This window comes from Limulus polyphemus, unplaced genomic scaffold, assembly GCF_000517525.1.
Source record: "Limulus polyphemus unplaced genomic scaffold, Limulus_polyphemus-2.1.2 Scaffold4264, whole genome shotgun sequence".
NCBI lineage: Eukaryota > Metazoa > Arthropoda > Merostomata > Xiphosura > Limulidae > Limulus > Limulus polyphemus.
Genome location: NW_013669874.1, coordinates 4045 through 27106, shown reverse-complemented (window position 1 = coordinate 27106; position 23062 = coordinate 4045). Strand labels below are relative to the sequence as shown.

At 30.8% G+C, this 23062-nt stretch overlaps 1 protein-coding gene across 1 annotated transcript in view; it reads right to left on the bottom strand.

Moving 5' to 3' along the window:
* Nucleotides 1–23062, bottom strand: part of LOC106470880 (probable global transcription activator SNF2L2) — a 43956-nt gene that overhangs the window by 20321 nt on the left and 573 nt on the right. The window contains exons 2-12 of the mRNA XM_022399518.1: nucleotides 21786–21916; nucleotides 19983–20049; nucleotides 19231–19301; nucleotides 17976–18114; nucleotides 16244–16407; nucleotides 13990–14167; nucleotides 10950–11078; nucleotides 7436–7549; nucleotides 5870–5983; nucleotides 3727–3834; nucleotides 2355–2488 (exon numbers count right to left, since the gene is read on the bottom strand). Of these exons, the coding sequence (XP_022255226.1) occupies nucleotides 2355–2488; nucleotides 3727–3834; nucleotides 5870–5983; nucleotides 7436–7549; nucleotides 10950–11078; nucleotides 13990–14167; nucleotides 16244–16407; nucleotides 17976–18114; nucleotides 19231–19301; nucleotides 19983–20049; nucleotides 21786–21871 (1304 nt within the window). The 5' untranslated portion in view covers nucleotides 21872–21916. The remainder of the gene's footprint in view (nucleotides 1–2354; nucleotides 2489–3726; nucleotides 3835–5869; nucleotides 5984–7435; nucleotides 7550–10949; nucleotides 11079–13989; nucleotides 14168–16243; nucleotides 16408–17975; nucleotides 18115–19230; nucleotides 19302–19982; nucleotides 20050–21785; nucleotides 21917–23062) is intronic.

Genomic DNA, 23062 nt, shown 5'->3' with positions numbered 1-23062 from the left:
TTTCATACATAACAGTTTCAATTTATCTAAATTCAAAAGAAAAAGAAATATGTTTTTAACATAAGGGGATTAATAAGTCTAAGCCAGAATTTTCTGGAAATTATTTTTAAACAAACTTTCTAAAAATAAAAATGCTGGGTATACATGCACGTTAAGATCATGTTGGAATTGTAACAGAATAATTATTTTATTCTTGAAAAAACCACCTTTATATAAGTACCTGAAACTTATGCATGTAGCTACATATGTAAATAAATAAAATACATTCTACAATTTGTAAATGCTCTACAGTAACTTAAATGTTTGGGTATTTCTATTAAAATATAAAAAAATCCACAAGATCCAGAAATTTAATATGACATTTTTATAAAAACACTTAATAGGTATCGTAACTTAATATCAGCTAAAATTATGTGAACAACTCATTTTCCTCAATACTTTATGATACTAGAATGTAATTTTTGTAACAACACGTACATATACATATATGTGTGCGTGTTTGTGTTCATGTATATTTAAAAAAACTGATGTGTATATAATGAGACCCATAATTAGTGGCCTTTATTGCAACAGTACTTCTTTAAGTACAGGATTTCTAGAAAAATACAAAAGAATTATAAAGAAAGACACAGAAATCTACTCATCTTAGGCCTAACGTTAGTTAAGCCTTTATTACGTACGTTTTATATTCGATAAAGAAGATAAATCAACACTGTAATTTGAGTATATTTTTTGCTTTAGTTTAGTTAGGGCTAAACTTTACCTTACTTAATACTATCAATACATAAACTTATAATTTTATTCTATGACCTAATGTTTGATTTTTTAAAAAACTTTGATACACTTTTAATATGTTGTTGCACAAAATGTCTACTAAAGTATATTTAACATCCATCTTTTGTTTACGTTGCTGTAATGGATTGCATACGCATTTTCAAGGTAGACAAAAACTGACTGTTATTATCAGAATGTATATATGTATGTGTGTGTATGGACAATTTTTCCTCATTATGTGAAGCACCAATTATCTTGCATGGAGGAAAAGAACTGCAATGCCAGTAGGAAAGGCAGAAAACGTCATGCAGAATTAAATCTCAATCTCTGGCACTGACTGAGTTGAAGAAATAGACTGAACAAAAAGTACAACAAAGCAAAAATCATTTTTAGTTATTTCAACACAAAGCTGATGAGACAAGTTCATGGGGTGACACATAACACTATTCTGTAAAATCTAGAGAGAGCTATTCAGAAAAAACAAAACAAAACACCTGCATAAAACTGAGAGTGAAACTATAGAGAGAGAACAACAGTCTCATCTGTCCAAGTGTTCATACACTATCCACATCACATCTGTTCAACTCATAAATAAACAATCTCTACACGGCTGATCTCAGTAGAGAACATACACAGTAATAAACTACACAGAATTGCAATGACACCTTCTTTGGGAAGCACCAAAGATGAACAACCTATGACAATGTGTAACTAGAACACCAGTAAGTTAGCCATATTCTATAACAAATTCTTCTACACATTGAGTATATGCAAATATGTGCATGTGTCTAAACAAAAAAGGAAAGGAAACCCATTTTATCAACACACTATATCAGAAGTACAAGTGATCCTGTTCTCACACACTCTTTCTATTCAAACTAATAATCTCTCTCTGACAGCAAACCTCCCCAAAATATTTAATATCAGTTCAAAGGTTCATGCTTATACCTTTTGCTGTATATTCAATACATTGGTATATTAGTGAACCTGACCTAGCTTTATAAAAATCATCTTCAAATTGTAAATTATTTTTCTTTAAGTTTTGTGGAAAAAAAAAATTAATTTTCATGGTGTACAAGCTACACATGAACTCATTGAAAGACTACTCATAGCTTTGGAAGATGAATGATATCCAATATTTTACACAACCCAAATGAGGCAGGTTTTACTTTTAAAAAATGATTGAAGTATGAGTAAATGAAGTTGTATTTCATCAATTGAATTATGATTCTAATTCAATTACAGCGAGTCCAACTTCAAGTAATATCTTTCAAAATTTAAATGTCCTAGTTTTATGGTATAAAACGGCAGTTTGTTCAGTTACTTATCTGTACTAGACAAAGCAGTATTCTGGACTTAACTAATATTTAAAATAAATGTTCTTTCAGTGTCTCAAAAGTTTAAGTATTTATTCTCTGTAACGTTTCAGTTTTATAGAATTTCGGCAAACAGTCTTCAACTCTGTACAACCGCAGCAAAAAGAGGACCACATTTAAAATATTAGCAAGAGTGAAAATATGAAAGTTTCATTAACAAAGCAAAAAATAAGTAAAAAATCCAGCAAGTTTTTTAACTCTTACCCATGAACTATTCCCCCAGATATTCCTAGATGTTCAGCATAAGCTTCTTCAATGTGTTGGAACATGAAAGGGTGATTACAGATCTTTCTCAGCTGCATGATTGTGTTCATTAGAGTCTTAGTTCCACCTTTGCCCTAATGAAACAAACCAAGAAGGCTTTTCCATCATTTACCAAACACTGTAATGAACATGGTAACAGATTTTCTCTTCCACATAAAAAAAAAAGAAAATTGTAATTTATTATTAGTGAACTTCTGATGGTTGTTGTAAATATAGTTGTTCACCATTCCTTAAATACTGTAATAAAAAACATAGGATTATTTCTCTTCCAATAAAATTCAATGTTTCTTACTATTGCATTCAGAAAGGAGTTTCTTTTTTTTTGTATTTCAAAGAAATCATGTACAATAACAGAAAATGAACAACTATTGAGTCAATTACATGTTACTTGTGAAAAGTTAAAAATCTAGAAAAACAAAATTATACTATTTTATCAGAGTAATTATGTTGTTTTAAATATAGAAATCACTCACTATTTTATTCTAAATTCGACAAATAACAAGAAAGTATGGAATCAAACTCCCCTTCCCCAAGGAAATATTTCATCATTAATTACAATTGTGTTACTGAAAAATTTCCATGTCGATTCATATTATCTGTAAGTGTAGTAATAATAGATAATCGCAAAAACAGAAGCGAAGGAAAAAAAGGGTAAAGTGAAACACAACCAATCATAACCTCGACACACCTCCTTTCAATGCTTAAAAGTTAGTTACTTTCCTATTCACAACTCAAATTATAGAAAATCAATGGATAATAGCAACAAACTGAGCATCAAATATTGCTCTACTCTTTTTCAAAAGTTAAGTGCAAATGAAGCACACAGATATTGTAATGAACCAAAACACAACAACAACATGAAAATGTAGAAATACAAATATATAACTTAAGCTAGTACGTGATGTTCTGAAAACCACTGGAAAAGAATACACAAAGCAAATATTTCTTGTAACTGTATGAAACATATTAACTCTCAAATTATCAACTCCTTTTTATGCCATTCACAACAAGTCGACATACTGCATTATAGTGAGCAATTTTATACTTTTGGTTACCTCAACACTTGGTGTCAAGAACCGACCAATAATAGGTGAAATCATTCATTTTATATGTAAGATACATCGGGGAATCCAAAAATAATTAGTGGGATTAAATGCAATATTGATAGGATGTTTTGTTTAAATTCTTATGTGCGACTCGTGTACGACTAGCATTACTACAAACCATTTTGATACATAAATGGCTCAGCAACATTTTTTTAAAAACTTGAAGAATCTCAACAGTAATTCTGGTATTAAAACTAGTAATATACCTTTTTGTCCTTCTCTGACCCGTCAGTCAGAAGTATACCCTTATTCTGCATGTGTTGATATAGCAGCCGTTGAAGGGCAGACATGTCGCACTTGACAACATACTCAACCTACAGAACACACAAAACTTCAATAACAAAGTTAACATACATAAGTAATTATTCATAAAATTTTTTTATTGCTGCAGTTCGTTTTATTCATTGTTAGTAATCATGTTGCTTGCAATATATTTAAACTTCTAAAACAATTAGTAACACCATAATGTTTTTGCAAGGTTAATTAATAAAACATTGATTTATGTAAAGGGTGTTAAATTTCTAAAGATCCTGATGTATATATGCTTAGATTAAAGTATCATATTTTATGTAATTTATCTTTAAAAATAATATATATATATCATCACAGCATTATTTCATATAATTTGAATAAACATCATATACATATATATCAAATTGCTGCCTAGCCACATTTTTTACATCATCGATATATCAAATAAACACCATTCATATTTGTTAAAAAGCAAGTTCTGACAGATATAACAAGTTGATGAATGTTCAATTATATTATCATGTCCAACCACACCTTTGAAGACAATACAATCAAAGATAGATTATTTTAAGTACCGGATATAAACTGTTTATATCAAATAAACACCATTCATATTTGTTAAAAAGCAAGTTCTGACAGATATAACAAGTTGATGAATGTTCAATTATATTATCATGTCCAATCACACCTTTGAAGACAACACAATCAAAGATAGATTATTTTAAGTACCGGATATAAACTGTTCGTACGGTTAATAGTCTATACATTCACCTGCATCTAAACATTAATTAGTTATTAACTAGATTTTGTTTAATTACAAGATACAAATTAATTTATATCCTACATTCTGACTGCTAATCTTCTGCCATCTTCAGAAAAGTCCTCAGAAGGACTGTTATTTGTCATGGTATTTGATCCTGAATCTTCTCGATCTGATTCATTAGGACTAGAATCAACTAACTACTTGTAGAGGAACATCAATATTTTGTTAACGAGATTAACTGAATCTAGATGTAGAAGACATTATTTAACTTTCTTTTTCTCCTGTGTAGTTAATATTACTTTGTATTACACAATTTTATTGTTCTTTTCTGGAAATTAGTCCTTAGACATCAGCAGATTAGCAGGCTTAACATAGGGAAAAAAAAACTAGTTTAATAGTAACGAATATATACTAATTGGAAAAACATGGTAACTAATTAATAATTAGAACCAGGTGATCATATAGGCTACTAACCATGATAATGAAATTATTTTTATTAATACACAAGCAATATTTTTACAATAACATTTTTTACACAAGCAAGTATATTTTGAGTCTTTTCAACTTAATGAATAAGAAACCTTCTTAAAGTTTTAACACTGTACATTACAACTATTATACCATCTCCAATCTTGTCAGGTTATTCAAGAGTCACAAAACAGGGAAAAGGTCACATGGGATACATCTCTTTACTAATGTATTTCAACAGTTACATTAGTCAATCAAATTAAAATCGTTCTGCAGAAAAAATTTTTAACATTTAAAATTATTATCTTTTAATTGATAGATTTAATCTATTAGTCATGTTCCCCCTAAATTTATTAATAGTTTCTTATAAAAAAATTCTTTAATACATAACACTGAAATTATTTGTATTTTTTGTTTCCAAACGTTTGGGGTTAGCAAAGCTACACAAATGTAAAACCTAAGTATGAAATGATAGACTAGACTCAGTGCAGCTGGTCATCAGCACCCCTGCCAACTCTTGGGCTAGTCTTTTTTGATCAAATAGTGTGATTTGCCATCACTTTTATAACACACCTACAGCTTCAGTGTATGGAACACAATTTTTCTTCGGTAAACTGTAAAACTTGGATCTCCAGATTTACAGTCTAGCCAAACAAACGCCAACAAATCCTCAACTTTGCAAAGTGATGAGGATATGGAGGTTAGTAAATGAATCAAAACAGTCTTGCACTATTATGACAAGACATGTAAAACATACATATAAGTAATAACTTGTGGAATTACACTCAGGTGTTGCTTTACACATAACATTAAATGATTATCTCTTTAACAATGTACCTATAGGTTCCTAATTTAAACAACCCTACCTTTTCCGGCAACTGAGATTCCACCTCTTTCTTCATGCGTCTCAGTAAGAAAGGACGTAGCACTTTATGGAGTCGTCGAATGATTAGGATGGTTTCTTCTTCGTTTAATTCCACCTTAAAATACACGAAATTATTTTAACTCTTTCTGTACAACTGGGTCAAAGGTCATGACCTTTTAGAGATTCATTCAAAATCTAATTTAACAACTTTATTATCGATGTATGTCAATAAACTTAGCATCAAAACATAGTTTATAATTCATATTTTTGTATTGAATTCCTTACTTCCAAAATGAAATATAAAAATAATCTCAATCTTTACTTCTCTGTGTCACATCTCACTCTGAATTCTCCTTTATAAATTTATATCCTAATATGGCTTTCAGGGTGTCTCTGCAATTACAAACACAAACTATACATAATTACAAGCACAAACATGAAATCCGAACCTATTACCTTCTTCATAAGCTTTTCAAAACCATCAGAAAACCTCCTCCCCTTCTTGTCTATCTTTTATTTTTAGTCTTTGCTAATAGTCTTTAAAAGGTTGACAGACATGTTTATAACCAATAGAAAGAGCATTTTTTTTTTTCCTCTATAGAAATTTTAAAGAACTTCATTCATATTTTTCAAAAAAATAATTAGTTAGCAGAAGTATCTGGTTTTGGTTATTGTACTTCTTTGCTCCGAGGACTGAGAGTTTTTAACGTAATTAGAGCTTACTTAGAAAACCAGATAGATTATAGTACTTTTGGGACATACTAGTCCAGTGCCCGATATATTTGTTTTTGTTCTAAAATGCATATTCGAAAGTTACATTAATTTCTATTTAAACAACTAAATAACTTTGTTTGTTTGTTTTGAATTTCGCGCAAAGCTACACGAGGGCTATCTGCACTAGCCTTCCTTAATTTAGCAGTGTAAGACTAGAGGGAAGGCAGCTAGTCATCACCACCCACCGCCAACTCTTGGGCTACCCTTTTACCAATGAATAGTGGTGTTGACCATCACATTATAACACCCCCACAGCTGAAAGAACAAGCATGTTTGGCGAGATGAGGATTTGAACTGGCAACCCTCAGATTGCGAGTCAAGCGACCAAGCCACCTGGCCATGCTAGGCCTTTTTAAAGGCAAGCTTAGGACCAAAAATTAGTTTCAAAGAACTGTCAGATATATGTATCTATTATAAAATTATCTTTTAACAAAAATTAATTTCATACAATTATCATGTATACTTCTATTATAAATTTCACTATAAACAAAAATACTTTACGTTAATATTAAGTTCCTACGCAAATGTAAGAATTTGGGTTCAACAATTAAGATTTGGTCTTTAAACTCAAAGCATATTAAAGAAACTTTTTTTGAAACAGGATAATTTCTAGTTTCATGATGTTAGAAAAACACGTACGTTCAAGAAGTCTTGATAGAAATGAATAAAAACCCTATAATCCGAGCACTTTCAAAATATATCTTTGAAGCCACTTACTAAACCATACAAATACAGAGTTAATGCAAAGTTCAAGATAAGTAATTTAATTCAGAAATAACAACGATCACAATACCTTCTCTCCAGTAGTAGCAAAAGGAGCATTAAACCACTGTTCAAAAGTAGCACAAGATTTAAAGATGCTTGGGAGAAGGAAGTTTAGAAGAGCCCAGAGTTCTGGAAGTTTATTCTAATATAGAAAGAAACAGAAAAACAACAACAACTTATTTCTTTTTAATTTTTATAAAGAAACGAAACTAATTTACCACCGTTAATAATCTTACTAATGATATAATTTAAGAAAACAGATGTTCGTCCATCAGGGTTGCACCTGGTTGAGCCAATTTTTTCTCATGGTCAGGTCTATGTAGTTTTATCCAGGGTGCAGTCATTTGATCCGTTAAAAATTTATGTCCCTGAAGCTGTAGATATTAAATATGTTGTTTGCAAAGAAATCTTGTAAGCAACCTTTCCAATATGAAATCGATAGTCTTCAGTTTTGAACTGTGGCTTGAAATACCACATCTATATATGTTTTGTCAAATTTCGACAAATTCTGCCACCAGAATGATATCCTTTTGGAAAATAGATGTCTGTATGTCCATTGCATATGAATATAAAGAATAATAAAAATAATAGAAAAAGTAACCCATAAAAAACAATTAGATGATAAGCATAAAGCCAACCAAGAGCAACTCTTATGAATGCTTGTTAATTTTTGTGTGTATGTGTTGTTAACATCTAACAAAAAAAATTTCTACTGTCAAATTTTTAGATTATAATTTTCATGTAATATTGTAGCAGCAAAATCATCTCTTAAAACTAATTTTCAAAGTATTGTTTATGTCATTTTATGCTGATAAAATATATGATAAATTTTTTAAAGAGAATGCACGTGTAATAAGTATGCTTGAACATTTTTTATGTTTTTATTTGAATATTCAATAGGTTTACTGTGTAATTTTCTAAAATTTTTACAAATTCAATGTGTTGTTGAACTTTGATAATTCTGTTAACAATCACAAAAACATGAATGACTAATTCAAGCTTTTGAAAGACGGTTGTTATTAAGTAGTTCTGCTGTTAAGTACGTAAACAGGGATGACTAACTCAAGTTTTTGAATGACGGCTGTTATTAAGTAGCGTAAACAGAGATGACTAATTCAAGTTTTTGAATGACGGCTGTTATTAAGTACGTAAACAGGGATGACTAACTCAAGTTTTTGAATGATGGCTGTTATTAAGTGCGTAAACAGAGATGAGTAATTCAAGTTTTTGAAAGACGGGTGTTATTAAGTAGTTCTGCTGTTAAGTACGTAAACAGGGATGACTAACTCAAGTTTTTGAAAGACGGTTGTTATTAAGTACGTAAACAGGGATGACTAACTCAAGTTTTTGAATGACGGCTGTTATTAAGTGCGTAAACAGAGATGACTAATTCAAGTTTTTGAATGACGGCTGTTATTAAGTGCGTAAACAGGAATGACTAATTCAAGCTTTTGAAAGACAGTTGTTATTAAGTAGTTCTGCTGTTAAGTAAGTAAACAGGAATGACTAATTCAAGTTTTTGAATGACTGCTGTTATTAAGTACGTAAACAGGAATGACTAATTCAAGCTTTTGAAAGACAGTTGTTATTAAGTAGTTCTGCTGTTAAGTACGTAAACAGAGATGACTAATTCAAGTTTTTGAAAGACAGTTGTTATTAAGTAGTTCTGCTGTTAAGTACGTAAACAGGGATGACTAATTCAAGTTTTTGAAAGACAGTTGTTATTAAGTAGTTCTGCTGTTAAGTACGTAAACAGGGATGACTAATTCAAGTTTTTGAATGACGGCTGTTATTAAGTACGTAAACAGGGATGACTAACTCAAGTTTTTGAAAGACGGTTGTTATTAAGTAGTTCTGCTGTTAAGTACATAAACAGGGATGACTGATTAAAAGCTTTGAAGGTGGGGTGAATACTCACGGTATCAACATTACCAAAGATGGTTTTTAGTTTTAAAAGAACTTTTATAGAGATCATGTCTCAGTGACCAAATATTCAATTTTGTGATTAGATAACAGTGCAAAATGAGTGAAATAACAAAACTCTAAACATTTGGTCAAATTTTGACACGTTCTACTAGTAGTCTTTATAAAACCTAAAAAAATTAACACATTAACAAAGTTATTAATAATTATTAATTAATAATTGTTCAATAATTCTTGCATTTATTTATTTATTTGTTATTTTGTATATTTTTAATAATAATACAGCAGATGGTGTAGAATATATCTGGGAATACAAATAATACTCTTTCCTTTATAAAACAACAGCTATCAGTTACACTGCTTGTTTTTAGTTAAGCACAAAGCTACACAATGGGCTATATGTGCTCTACCCACCTCAGGTAGTGAAACCCACTTTCTAGTGGTACGAGTCCACAAACATACCACTGTGCTACTGGGGAGCATCAGTTACATTGAACCATTATTAACTGATCTGGTAAGAATATATCTTAATTTGGAAGTATCACAGTTAAAAAAAAAAACAAGAAAGGAAACCAAATTGTCACAGTCCCATGAATAATGTTTTTTGACAATTAAACCAAAAACAAAAAGTTTAATACTAGTCCTTTTGAAATTTTGGACAGTACATTCCATTTTTCATTTTTTCTGATTTATCTAGACTTCTTCAATGTTATTAATTATTCATACAGGTATGCGTCTGTTACAAGGTCCGGAATATCCAGTTTTACTTATCAGTTTCAATAACCTCTTTTATTAACTTATATTTTTTAATTCTCTTTCTATGCTTTTCTGTGTTTTTTTTTATCAAGAGTAACTATTTCCACAACTGGCTGCTGATAGTGAATGGTAGCTGTTGATGTGGGATGTTGTGGACTTAGGAATCCAAACCTTTTCCTAATGAAAACTTTTTGATTCAGTATTCAGTCCTACATTTATTTCATATGCGAGGCTACCCAAATTAGTCAGTGTATATGTGTGTTTGTGTCCTAGTTCTTTAAATAACTCTCCTACTGGGATAGATTTTACCGTTCCCACATTGTAGTTCTACCCAAATATTGTTTGTCTGTCCATTAGTTTCTAATATATATATATATATACATGTATAAAATATTTACAGTACAAAATCACTTAAAAATAAGAGGCATTTTTATACTAAAACAAAGATTATTTTATGGTAGTAATGTGAAGTAAGACTTAGTATGACCATTAGGAAATTCATCAGAAATACTTAAATTACAAGGAAGTAAATTCTTTCGCTTCTACTCTTTATTTTTTCTTTATTTCAAGTGAATTTTTGTAAAACTTTACTTTAAATACAGCTCTTTTAAATTGGATTTCGATATCAGAGCTACACAATTTTTTATATCAAAAAGAGACAATCTATAACTAAGTTCTTCATGCAGTAGTATCTGTTGAGAAACAGGGAGAAGATATTACTTATTTAAACCAAAAAAAATAAAAACTCTTACTAGTTTGAGGCCAATAATTTACTGTTGACCAACAAATCTTTAAATTGATTTAATTACCAATGTGCATTATGACTGAATGTGAAATATTCTAACTGTTGTTTTGTTTTTCACCTGCAGTGGAGTTCCTGTGAGTAGAAGACGATGTGGTGCAGTGTAATGCGTGTTCAATATCTGGGTAAGCTTACAGTGGTGGTTCTTCATTCGATGTCCTTCATCGATAATCATGTACTTCCAGCGAATCTATAAAATAGACGATTTTCTGTTTAATTACACATCCGTACTCAGTGATATGATACAAATGTAAAGTAGTTATGATATAAATATCCGTGTATAATTTGTTCGTTTTATCTTTCTATTGGTGGAAAACTGTTTTTCTTTGAATTTCTTACTTAAATAGGTCTATATTACACAAAAAAATATTTTTCATCAAATATATTTTGGAAAGTTATCAACGTGTATGTTACCTAGAAGTATCATTGTTCAGTTAAGGAACCAACAAAATATTCCATGGTTTATTTAAACTGTTACCTGGAAGTAAGAGTATTCAACTGATTTGTTAACCATACATTACAATGTGCTATAGAAGGTGGTAAAGTAGCTTATCGAGATTCAAATAATCAATCTTACACAGCATGTGGAGTTCACAATTTTATTAAAAGTTGATTACCTTTAAGAGTAATTCACAACTCTAGCCAGAGGACAACTTAAACTGATGCGCAACGAGAATAAATTTGCATCCAATTTTATAAATTAAGAAGTCTTAGTAATTCACACAAGTACAAAATGATCTAACTAAGCCTACCTCATGAAAATATTTCATTTCCTATGATAATTTAAATGATTTATAAAACGATAATATCAAGCTTTTTGCAAGTTAAACAAACAAAAAGTCACGACTGTAATTATAACAGAAGTTGTTCACAAACATGTTTTCATTTAGTAATATTTTACAAAGCTAAGCTTTTATCGCTTTGTCCTGATCTCTAGGAGAATCTTCCCTGAACTGGTAGCCATACTGACTTATACAGTTAAAAACAACAGAAAAAGTTAGAGCTTTCATTAAGTAGGTCACTAACCTACGACTTTTTTGAGCTTTCATCAAGTAGGTCACTAACCTACGACTTTTTTGAGCTTTCATCAAGTAGGTCACTAACCTACGACTTTTTTGAGCTTTCATCAAGTAGGTCACTAACCTACGACTTTTTTTTAGCTTTCATCAAGTAGGTCACTAACCTACGACTTTTCAAGTCTGATATACAGACAATTACATAGCACATAATAATCAAGATTGAGAAATAGTAACTAGCTAAAAAACAGTAAAATTACAGTTGTATTTAATTAATTGATACTATTTTATTCAAAACTTTTACATATTTTTCCTGTTAGGGGGCCAAGACTCATGCTTATGCTCAAAAAAACACTCAGGAAATTCACAAACATTAATGATACCTTTCAGAGCTCACTCAAATCAACACAAAATCAAATGTGCAATTATTATTATTTTTGTGTATAAAATTAAATAAATAATTTATTTTAATGTATGGAAGAGTGTTTGCAAGTTTATTTTCTATCATTTTGTAATTTTAATGGTAAAATTTCACCCTCACAGCAGGATGCACCCATCCGGGTATTAAGAGAGTTGAGATTTCTGTAAAAACAAGTGAACATTTAAATTTTACATTTCTTGAAAGAAAATGAATTTCAAACAGACTTTCTGAAAGCCTTTCCTTGTTGAGTTTGAGCTCACGCTTTCAACGAAAAAATGTAATACAAAATATCCAAGATTTCCTTTATGCAATGCAGAACATCTATCACTTACCCATAATTCCATGCAAGTTATTGTGAAATAATTTAGATTTTTCACCCTTGCTATGACTTTTTTTTTAATATCCTCGATCTGCTTCTGCTATTCTTGGAATTTCTACAAATTCGTTGGTGGCCTTACATAATTTGCTTGTAGTGTGCAGAGTAAAATTGCAAAGACATTTTTAGCCCTTGTGGTATTTGTATTCCATATTCTTGCTATTCTATACTTATGTTCCTGGCAGTAATTTGCATAACCCTTGCCATTTTCTTTTGTTTTTGATGAAGGTTGATTTTGTACTTAGGGCTAATCACCTTCAGAACTGTAAAACTAGCTTTGTCTAATACAGTGCTAGCCCTAATCATGATGACACTTTTGCTGGTCTCATTTCTTTTTCTCAGTGTTTGTGTCATTTCTGTACTTGAATATTTTGTTTCTTCCACATTCTCATGATATTATGATTGTAGATACTACACTTTGATCCATCATCAGTTCTATAATTTTTGTTTTGAGACCTTCTTTTTCTGTACAATTACTAGTTATTCTCCTCGCGTATCTATCTTGACATCTTTATTACCTATAGGTCTCATTGCTATTGTTTCTATTAACACATGGTTCTTATTCTCTTATTTTCATTTGCTTAAAATAAGATTAGATTTTCTTTTTTGCAGGCACTACTTTAGCTTACCTTGTTTCTAGGAAGCTTGCGAGCAAGTTTTTAGGGTTTTAACACCTTGTTTAGTTCCTCATGCCCTTCTAAAGCTGCGTATGTAATATTTTTTTATGGTCACTACATTTTAGCATGGCCTAGTGTTGATTTAAGCAAGGTGGATCTTTATGACTCACTCACTCTCTGTTCTGGATGACTCCTCTATCCAGATTTTTTGGGAGTCAACTCAGATTTTTGTCCATCTATGGACCTTGAGCTTTGTGTTCATCCAGATTCTTCATATGAATGTTTTATTCATCATCCAAATTTGACTCTTACAGTTCCTTTTTTGATTTTTGATATGGCAGTTCTGAACATTTTCCACAACAAAGGGATATCGCTGTTGTACTTCTTACTTCCGCAAGGTTTTTACTCTCATGTCACAAGAAATTTTTAGCCATATATCTTGTTGAAAGCACGAGTTCCAAATCAACAAGGCAAGGCTTTCAACATTTTAGAGGTAATTCTACCTGGATTAAATCCTCAGATAACTCTGAAATATAAAACCGAAACACATTATAGTGTCCTCTTGCTAGTGAAATATTTATTTATTTATAAACACTATAAACAAATATACTTTTAAGTCAATTATTACAGTGTACCATATGGCTGCTATTAAAAACAAAAAGATACCTTACCTTTGCCAAAACTGATTTGTCTTTGATGACATACTCATACGTTGTCAGGAGAACATTCAGTTTGCTGTTTCTCATCTGTCCCGCAATTTGTCGCCTGATGTTAGGAGATCCTTTGTAGGCTACTTTAATCACTGTAGGTGCCCATCTGTCGAACTCCAACATCCAGTTTGAAAGGGTCCTGCACAAATAACAGTGCCTTTACTAGCACGTTTACCACAGACTACAATTTTGGAGTCTATCATGAAAATAAATGTTAGACTGAAAATACTCATTAAAAAAATCCTTGTTCCTGTAATATGAATCAATGGTTCAACAAAATATTTTGTTTCTTTGTTGTTAAGCAAAAAGCTATACAGTGGGCCAACAAAATATTTAATAACTACCATCAAAATTACATCCTCCTCTAGATACACTGAATAGAAGTAATGAATACACTAAAGCTCCTATATTCAAAGAAACAAAAAATAATTGATCACATTCTACACTTGAGAACATACTTGGTAAAAATTACATAAATTTAGATATAAAAATTTTATGTTCTAAACAGTTACCAAATACTTAAATTAATAAAAATATTTTATTATAAAATAATAAAAATTGCTGATTTCTTAAAAATGTTATTTTAAGTGTCATCCGCTGTTTAAAGCAACATCTATTTTTTTTCTATAAGTACACTGTTTTGTGCTCAACAAGTATTAATCCACTGTTTAAATGATGAAGTACTATTTAAATATACATAGATTCTTTTTGTATCTCTTTGTGAGAATACTTTGACAATGATAAAATAGCATAACAACCTTATAGCTACTTTTTTTATTTTTTTTAAAGTTAAAACTATGAAATTAAAAGTTCGTATGTAGACCTAATTGAAAACTGGTAAAAATAAATACATGATAGTGGCACTGAAATGTCTATGGACCACATTTGCCTGGAGTTTAGAAGTGGGGAGCATTTTGGACTCTCTGCTTAGGCCTTCAGCCTAAATGATTAAGTCTCTCTGAGCAGTATAGCACGATCTTGTTAGAAAGATTTAGCTGCTGCATGCTAACGTATCACATCTTCAGCTATGTAATTTCACTGATAGAGGGTAAATACTGTTGGAGAGCTTTGGTTTTATCACCATATTTAGGCTATTTGTACAGGACAGATACTCAAACTTGTTAGTCTTTGGAATCTTGTGCAAAGCTACTCGAGGGCTATCTGCACTAGCCGTCCCTAATTAAGAAGTAATAGGCTAGATGGAAGACAGCTAGTTATCACCACCCACTGCCAACTCTTGGGCTACTTTTTTACCAACGAATAGTGGGATTGACCATCACATTATAACGCCCCCACGGCTGAAAAGGCGAGCATGTTTGGTGGGACGGGGATTCAAACCCACCCATTGACATGTCTTGAGGCACTCTATTATCAACAAAAAGTTGGGTTGATCATCACACTATAATGCCCCAATGGCTGAAAAGACGAGCATGTTTGACGATAGGATTCGAACTCACAACTCACAGATTGCGAGTTAAGTGCCTTAACCACCAGTCCATTAATTGAAATAAATATCAATATATTTCTCAGGCAGTAAATCGCTCAATGAAGGAAATACTACAAAACTTATGTTATAATGCAGCATTTACTTTTGTAAATATGGTCAAACATTTCCAGAACACGAAGAAGAAAAGATTCTCTTCCTGCTAGGAGTAGTTGTGTTGTAATATAAAAGCTATTATATGAAGAAAATGAATTTTTTTTCTTCCCTAAGACTAAATTACATAAAGAAACATCCACTGAGGTAAAATGTTGTAGAAATACCATAACATAATATCTAAAACTAATTGAATAAATGTACCTTAAATTATCTTTATTATTTTGAAACATCTCTTTGACAATTTTTTAAGATTTTAAGTAACTGGTAGTATGGTATAAATATAACTACAAATCAACATATAAATTTAATTTTTTAATAAGCAAAAAGAAATTTTAAAAATTGAAGACAGTTAATATGCAGTAATAATTAACAATGCTACATAAACAATAAACTGCACTTGTAAATTATAACTACCCATCTACATAGTTTGAATACAAAATAAATAAAAAAAAGCCTAAAAAGATTTAGGCTCAAACCATAACCTAACTTAATCAAATGGTGTTAAGAAAAAAAACATAGAAATTTAGGTTTAAATGACTGCCTGATTTATCAAATGTTATTTTTTCTTTCGTAAACTTCTGAAAAAGACAATTATAACCATGATACAACACTCACGAGAGTGGGACGATAATGAGAAAAGGTCCATTAACTCTCTTTTTTTCCATTAAATGGGTAATAAGAGCAATGGTCTGAATGGTTTTTCCTAAGCCCATTTCATCTGCCAAAATACCATTGAGGTTGTTGTTATACAGGGAAACCAGCCACTCCAAGCCTTTAATCTGTAAAGCAAACAAGATACAAAAATATACCCAGTACCTCTACATTATTGTCTCCGACAAGTCAACCACTAGTTCATAAACTCTTATTAATACAAGTAATGCTGTTTCTTAAACACATAGCAACTGTAGTGTAGATTCTCATCTAACAAAATTAAGTTTTGGTTCTTATGTCAATTGTTTTTTTGTTACGTATATGTTTTATGAGAAGATACAATCTGTTTACTTCACAGAATCAATCTTTTGATTATAGCAATGCAACTCCTTAAACTTACTGCTGAGCAACTGGGGGATATCTTATGTAAAACAAATAGATCAAGTGAATGATTAAAGAACATTGATGTTTAGTCAACTAAACAGTTTAATTTACCCTTTCATTACTATATTCTCCACTTAACTGTTCTTTTTTTTTTACAACAATTTTTTGTGCATATAGATAAGTTACTATCCATGAAAGACTTGAAATACACAAACTATTAATTAATAGATGGTTCAAATTCAAACAAGTTGCAAACTCAACACTATGCTACAGCATAAGTTTTTAACATTATTTACACATGCCAAGAAGAAACGTATTCCTTACAAAACGAGTTGTCAATCATGGTTTGATTTCTTGATGCAACAAACGAACCGTTTAATTGCTCTGAACCTATCTAAGCTGAAAATTACTGTGGTCCATATTTTCCATAGTACTTAGAATAAACAAATGACATATTCAAAATTAATAGTGTAATTTACAGTTGAAACATTAACCTCAATGCTGTAATTTATAGTGAAAAATGAACCTCAATACCGTAGTTTACAGTTTGAACATTAATCACAATAGTGTAGTTTACCGTTCGAACATTTAATGTCAATGACATAGTTTACAATTGGAAAATTTAGCCTGAGTACTGGAGTTTACAGTTTTTAGTGTCAATACTGTAATTTGTAAGAGGAATATTTAAATTCAATACTGTTGTTTACAGTTGGAACGTTCAACCTCAATACTGTAACTTATTGTTGGATCATTTAACCTGAATTCCATAGTTTACAGTTAAACCTCAATATTGAAGTTCATATGAAATCTTATACATATTGCAAGCATGGTGTCTGTCTGGGCATCTGTCTGTCTCACATTTAAAAAGCTGTGTACCTAAGTAAAGCTCAACATTCACTTTTGAAATGATGGGAGAACAGGCATGAATAATGCTGATGCCAAATTTTATTTCGCAAATAGGATATTCTACACTAAATTGTTAGGGATTAATCACACTATCATTCACATTTCAAAATGTGACGTAACTTAAGTAATAAAAATATAATCTACCGTATGTTGTTGAGTGGCTCTTAGCATGACTGAAATGCTCAACAATCATTTTCCTGGTGAGCAGTATAAGTAGCTCACAGCTTTGGCTCTGAGTGAATCCAAGAGTGCAACCAACTAACCTTTTAAAATCCATGAAATAATTTAAATTGATAGATTAACTCTAATTTTTCCCATCACTGGGGACGGGTACTTTTGCTTGTGTTTAACATGAATGCTGCAGTTCATGGCATACGCTGTAATTATAGAAATGAAAGAAAGTTACTTGATACTCCTTCAGCTGCCCATTCACCAACAAAGCTGACTGTTCTTTAACTTCATCCCTGATAGCATGAGCAATGTTGTAGTAATTTTGGTAGCCACCAGGGAAATTCTTGTATTCGTCATCTTCAGCTTGTGCAGCCCTGACAAAAAAGAATTTGAGAAATGATCTTAATTTTTAACCTTTTGTTTGTAAAATCAGTCGAATACAAATAAGGTATCTAAAATATTCATAAAGATGGATTTCAGAGATTTATAAGTTTTTCTTAGAAAACACAATGTTAACGTAATGCAAAGAACATCAAACATTTATGCACCTGAAAATTGAAGTTTAGTTCTATCTTAAAGGAACATTTTATAAACTAACTACGACTTGTTGAGAAATGCTATAAAATGTTTAAGCTTTCATTGCCCTCTTGTCTTTCTTGAAATGTTTCCAACAAAACCTTAACATATGTAATAGTTTTTCCTAAATAAAAGTCAATATAATTTTTTAGTAGCTTAATCTAACATCACCTGTGGATGATGAAAAATCATTCCAAATTTGATATACAAGTTTTCAGAATAAAAAATTTAAACTTAACTTCCATTGATACATAAAATTTCTTAAAGAATCTAGTCTAAACCAACAGCTGCAAGTCTCTACCAATTTTTTTTGTATAATTTATAAATATTATCACTTTTATCACTTTAGGCTTAACCTTTGTTTCTCCTTTTAGAAGAGAATTAATTTGTAAGAAGAACAAAAATTTTCTCTTTTTATCTAAAGCAAAAATATATTTTTACTATTCTTAAACCGTAAAATAAAATATTTGAAAATGTATGTTTAATTTCTAAATATCTGCATGCACGTAATCATCTTAGCATCACACAAACAAGCAGTAAAAATGAAAAAGTACCTTTCCTCTCCCATCTGTTCTGCATCTTTTGAATGAACTTTTTGAGAATAGATACTGATTATGCTCTGTGTAAATACTCAGTGACCACTTAAGTTACATTAAAAATAAAATGTTGACCAATTCAACATAATTTTCAAATATTTGAAATTGTAAACATTTTTGTGTTTTAATATTCTGGTTCTAAACAATGTACACAGAGGGCTTGTCTCTCAGTTTAAGCTTTGTTGAAAAAAAAAAAGCAGTTCCCATTTGAAAAGTATTCAACAAATCTAGTTATTACTAGCACTGGACTAACTTAAACCATAAACCATATTTTAATAATTACCACATGAAGTTACATTAGTGATAAATCTGACTTACTGTATTACTTCCTTTGGTTTATTCTCCGCAGTTTCATTAGCTGAAGAATGTGTTTCTTTTGTTTCTTCTTCCTTAAAAACCAAGATTGTTAGAATCATTTTTTCTACTTAAAAAAATCAATTTAAAAAACTATAATTAATCAATCTGTTACAACCTTGCTCCCTTCCATGAGCCACAACTAGCCTCCAAAATGCTTTCTTTGTTAATACTTTATTTTAAAAATTCCATACTAAATCAAGGCATAAAATCAATCAATAAAAATTGGTCATTAAAATAAAGTCGTTTACCCTTATTACCAACCAATAACTCAAAAAACACTGAACTAATACTATAAATATGTATTTACATACACATACACCTCTAATTTAACATTTATAAAAAAACTACTTAAGAAGAATCTGTAGTCTAATGTGATTTTTTTTTAGACCTATAGATTCAAATTTTTACCCAACTTTTGGCATGTATCACCAAAACAAATTTATTTCTACAAACTTGATTAATTTTTGATATATTTCAAAAGACATAACTGAACAATGAAAAATTTACTGATAATTGGAACACCTGAAGTAAGTGGAAGTTGTTTTTTTAACTATGTCGAGGATGTTTTTTCACTGTATACAAGTATACATAACTATCATGATGGACAGATAAAGTCTTCTTTAAATTATCTTAAGTCTGAAATTTCATGCTAAATGTAAACATGTGCAAATAAAAACTCCACAAGTCCTTAATATCAAAAATTGTTTTCTCACCTCAGATGAATATTCTCCATCACTGCTCGCTTCTTCATCGCTGTTTTCTCTTGGTGCTACTTCGAAGCTAAACAAACCACAGAAAACCTAGTGTACAACTTTATGACCACAACGTATCACTTCTAAAAGTATATGTTAACCCAAAGAAACAAACATTATAAGGAGAAAAACAAGTAGAAAGTGAACCAAATACTTGGATGCAAAATTAAAGCAAATATCACATAAAGCCATATGCCTAATGTTAGTGATGATTTGAAAAAAATCATTGTCCAGTTTGGAATGGAAATTATGGTATACTGTCAATTTTCTGAGAAACTCTGAAATAAAATAATTCAATAGTTTTATATTGTCAGAAAACATTACAAGTTCAGAATCAAACTCAGTACAAAAGGTTATTAAGGATCAAAGGTAAATATTGCACAGTTTGTGATATTTTATGAAAGAACAAGTCTATAAATCCTCTCCAAAGAGAATGAGAAAAGATAAATAATAAATTCAGTGTTTGCTCACAAAATAAAAACAGTTTACATACTACATGATATTAATTACATTTTTTGGAAATGAATTTTCCCTAGAAGAACAGGCATATAAATTCAATTAACTGCATTTTTATAAGAATTTCCAAACTTCTAAGCTAATAAAACCATATTGTCACTTGCTGCAGACGTCCTTTCTCTCTTATACGGATTGTAAATTTCTAAATTTTTAGTTACTCTAACCATTTCTTGATTACTTGCCTTCAAATAATCTAAATAATTTTTTGTTTGTTGTATGATACATCAAGGCAACATTAATTTTATTGTTTCCCTGTTCTTTTATTTTGTTGAAGTAATTATTTTAGCAGTCTCTTTTCACTTCACAAAAACTATGCCGTCTTATGGTAAAACTTCATTCTGGTATGAGATCATCGCTTAGGAAAAATCGTTTCTGAAACAACTTTCCTGAAACGAGTGTAGAGGTACGTTTTAGAGATGAGATGAATACAATCTATTTATATTAGATTAATGTGGACCATTCCCAGTTTGCCCCTGAAGAAGAAAGGTCCACCTTTCGAAAGTGCTCGGGTTATAAGTTTTTTTATTCATTTCTATCAAGACTTCTTGAACCTATGTGTTCTTCTAACATCATGAATATATTAGATTAATGATATACAAGATACTTACTTGCAAAATTTCTTTAAAAAAAGAGGGTTAGCACATATCATCATTATATATGTATAAAACCTGAAACTGCAACATTTCAACAGCCATTCCTATGCACTAAGGTGAAAACAGTGAAAATAATCACGACCTGCACTGCATATACACATTTTATATGTTTTCACAAATACATTCACATATATACATGTCACTTTATATCAAGTATCAAGCTTAAACACCTTAGTTAGATCCCTCTAATTCTTGTTTTGTAAAGTTTTGTTTGTTTTGAACTTCGGGCAAAGCAACACGAGGGCTATCTGCGCTAGTCGTCCCTAATTTAGCAGTGTAAGACTAGAGAGAAGGCAGCTAGTCATCACCACTCACCGCCAACTCTTGGGCTACTATCTTACCAATGGATAGTGGGATTGACCATCACATTATAACGCCCCCATGGCTGAAAGGGCGAGCATGTTTCGAACCTGCGACCCGCAGATTGCAAGTCGAGCTCCCTAACCACTTGGCTATGCCGGGCAGTTGTGATAAGAGAGTATCAAGGTTGTTACTGTTTTAAATATATTCAAACAAACTCTAGATCAACAGAATGAAACATAAGCAGGTAAACAGAAGAACTCTTTAACTTTGTACAAACTACATTTGTACCTACCCAGGATTCATCTCCAACCAAGCTTCTAATTGACTAGCCAGTGGTGCATCATCACCTATTAACATCTTCCCAGTAGCTGTCTCCATAACATTAACCCGAAGATCGCTCTGCTGGGAGCTCTCATCCAGAAGCTACACAAGTATATTTATACTACATCTTTAACGTGCATAAATTTAAAATTTTGTTTTTATAATACGTCATTTCTGTATATAATATAGTAGGTTGTGAAAAGAGAAAAAAAATATACATCTAACCTATAAAAAGGCCAATGTGTTTTATGTCATATTTGATTTCTTGAAAGAGGAGGAGTCATAAAAGACAAAATGCATTTATCCAGATAGAATAATTTGGTTACTGCCTACCCATTACAATATTAGTGATGGGGGTCCATGAGGAGAGGGGTGCCATGAAACCTTATAAGTGTAGTGATTGTTGGTATAATAAGCCTAAAGTAAAGATGTAGTGTTGGATCACCTAGCCTAGAGCCAAGTGCATAAAATTTATCATGAAACTAAAAATATTGATTCAATTTTAAACTTAAATCGTTTCTGAATTACGTTATTTTCTGTTATATCACCAAAATTTTAAATAAAAAACAAACCTCTTTAATCAATAAAGACTCTAAATTAAGAAATCAATAAATATTTTTTCAGTTTTGTTGTCTTTATATTTCATTTTACACTTTCAGTATACTGACTAACTACAATATTAGGTTATACTTTTGTTGCTAAACAACATAACATAAAAATCATTGTCGGAACATAGTGTTACCAAAATGCACTGGCTTTTCTACATATTAGAAGTTGTTAATCTGATTTTTATCAATAATTATTCTATAAATACGCCACAAATTCATTTCATAAATTATCTTAATTTTGATTGGCTCACAAAGGAATTTATTGACATTTGACTTGCCTCGACTGCTCTTATCTGCTTCTTTGTTGTCAAGCTTGATTTCGCAAAATTTATTTATTTAAGTTAGCTATGAAATGTGAGGTTAGGGTATCCTACGAGATGGGGGTGGTAGTACTTGCCCCATCATTTTTGATGGGCTATACGCTAGTGTATCATAAATAAAACAAAGAAACATCACTTTCACACATAAACGCACACACACACACACATGAAAATATCTTTAAATAAAAGATAAAAATTACTTTAACTACAAGTTTTCCATTTTCTTGTAAATTATAATACTGTTTAACAAAAAATTTCGTTTTATTTCAAACAATATGCTTGCTACATTAACCACGTAGAACACGTGTAATTAGAACCTC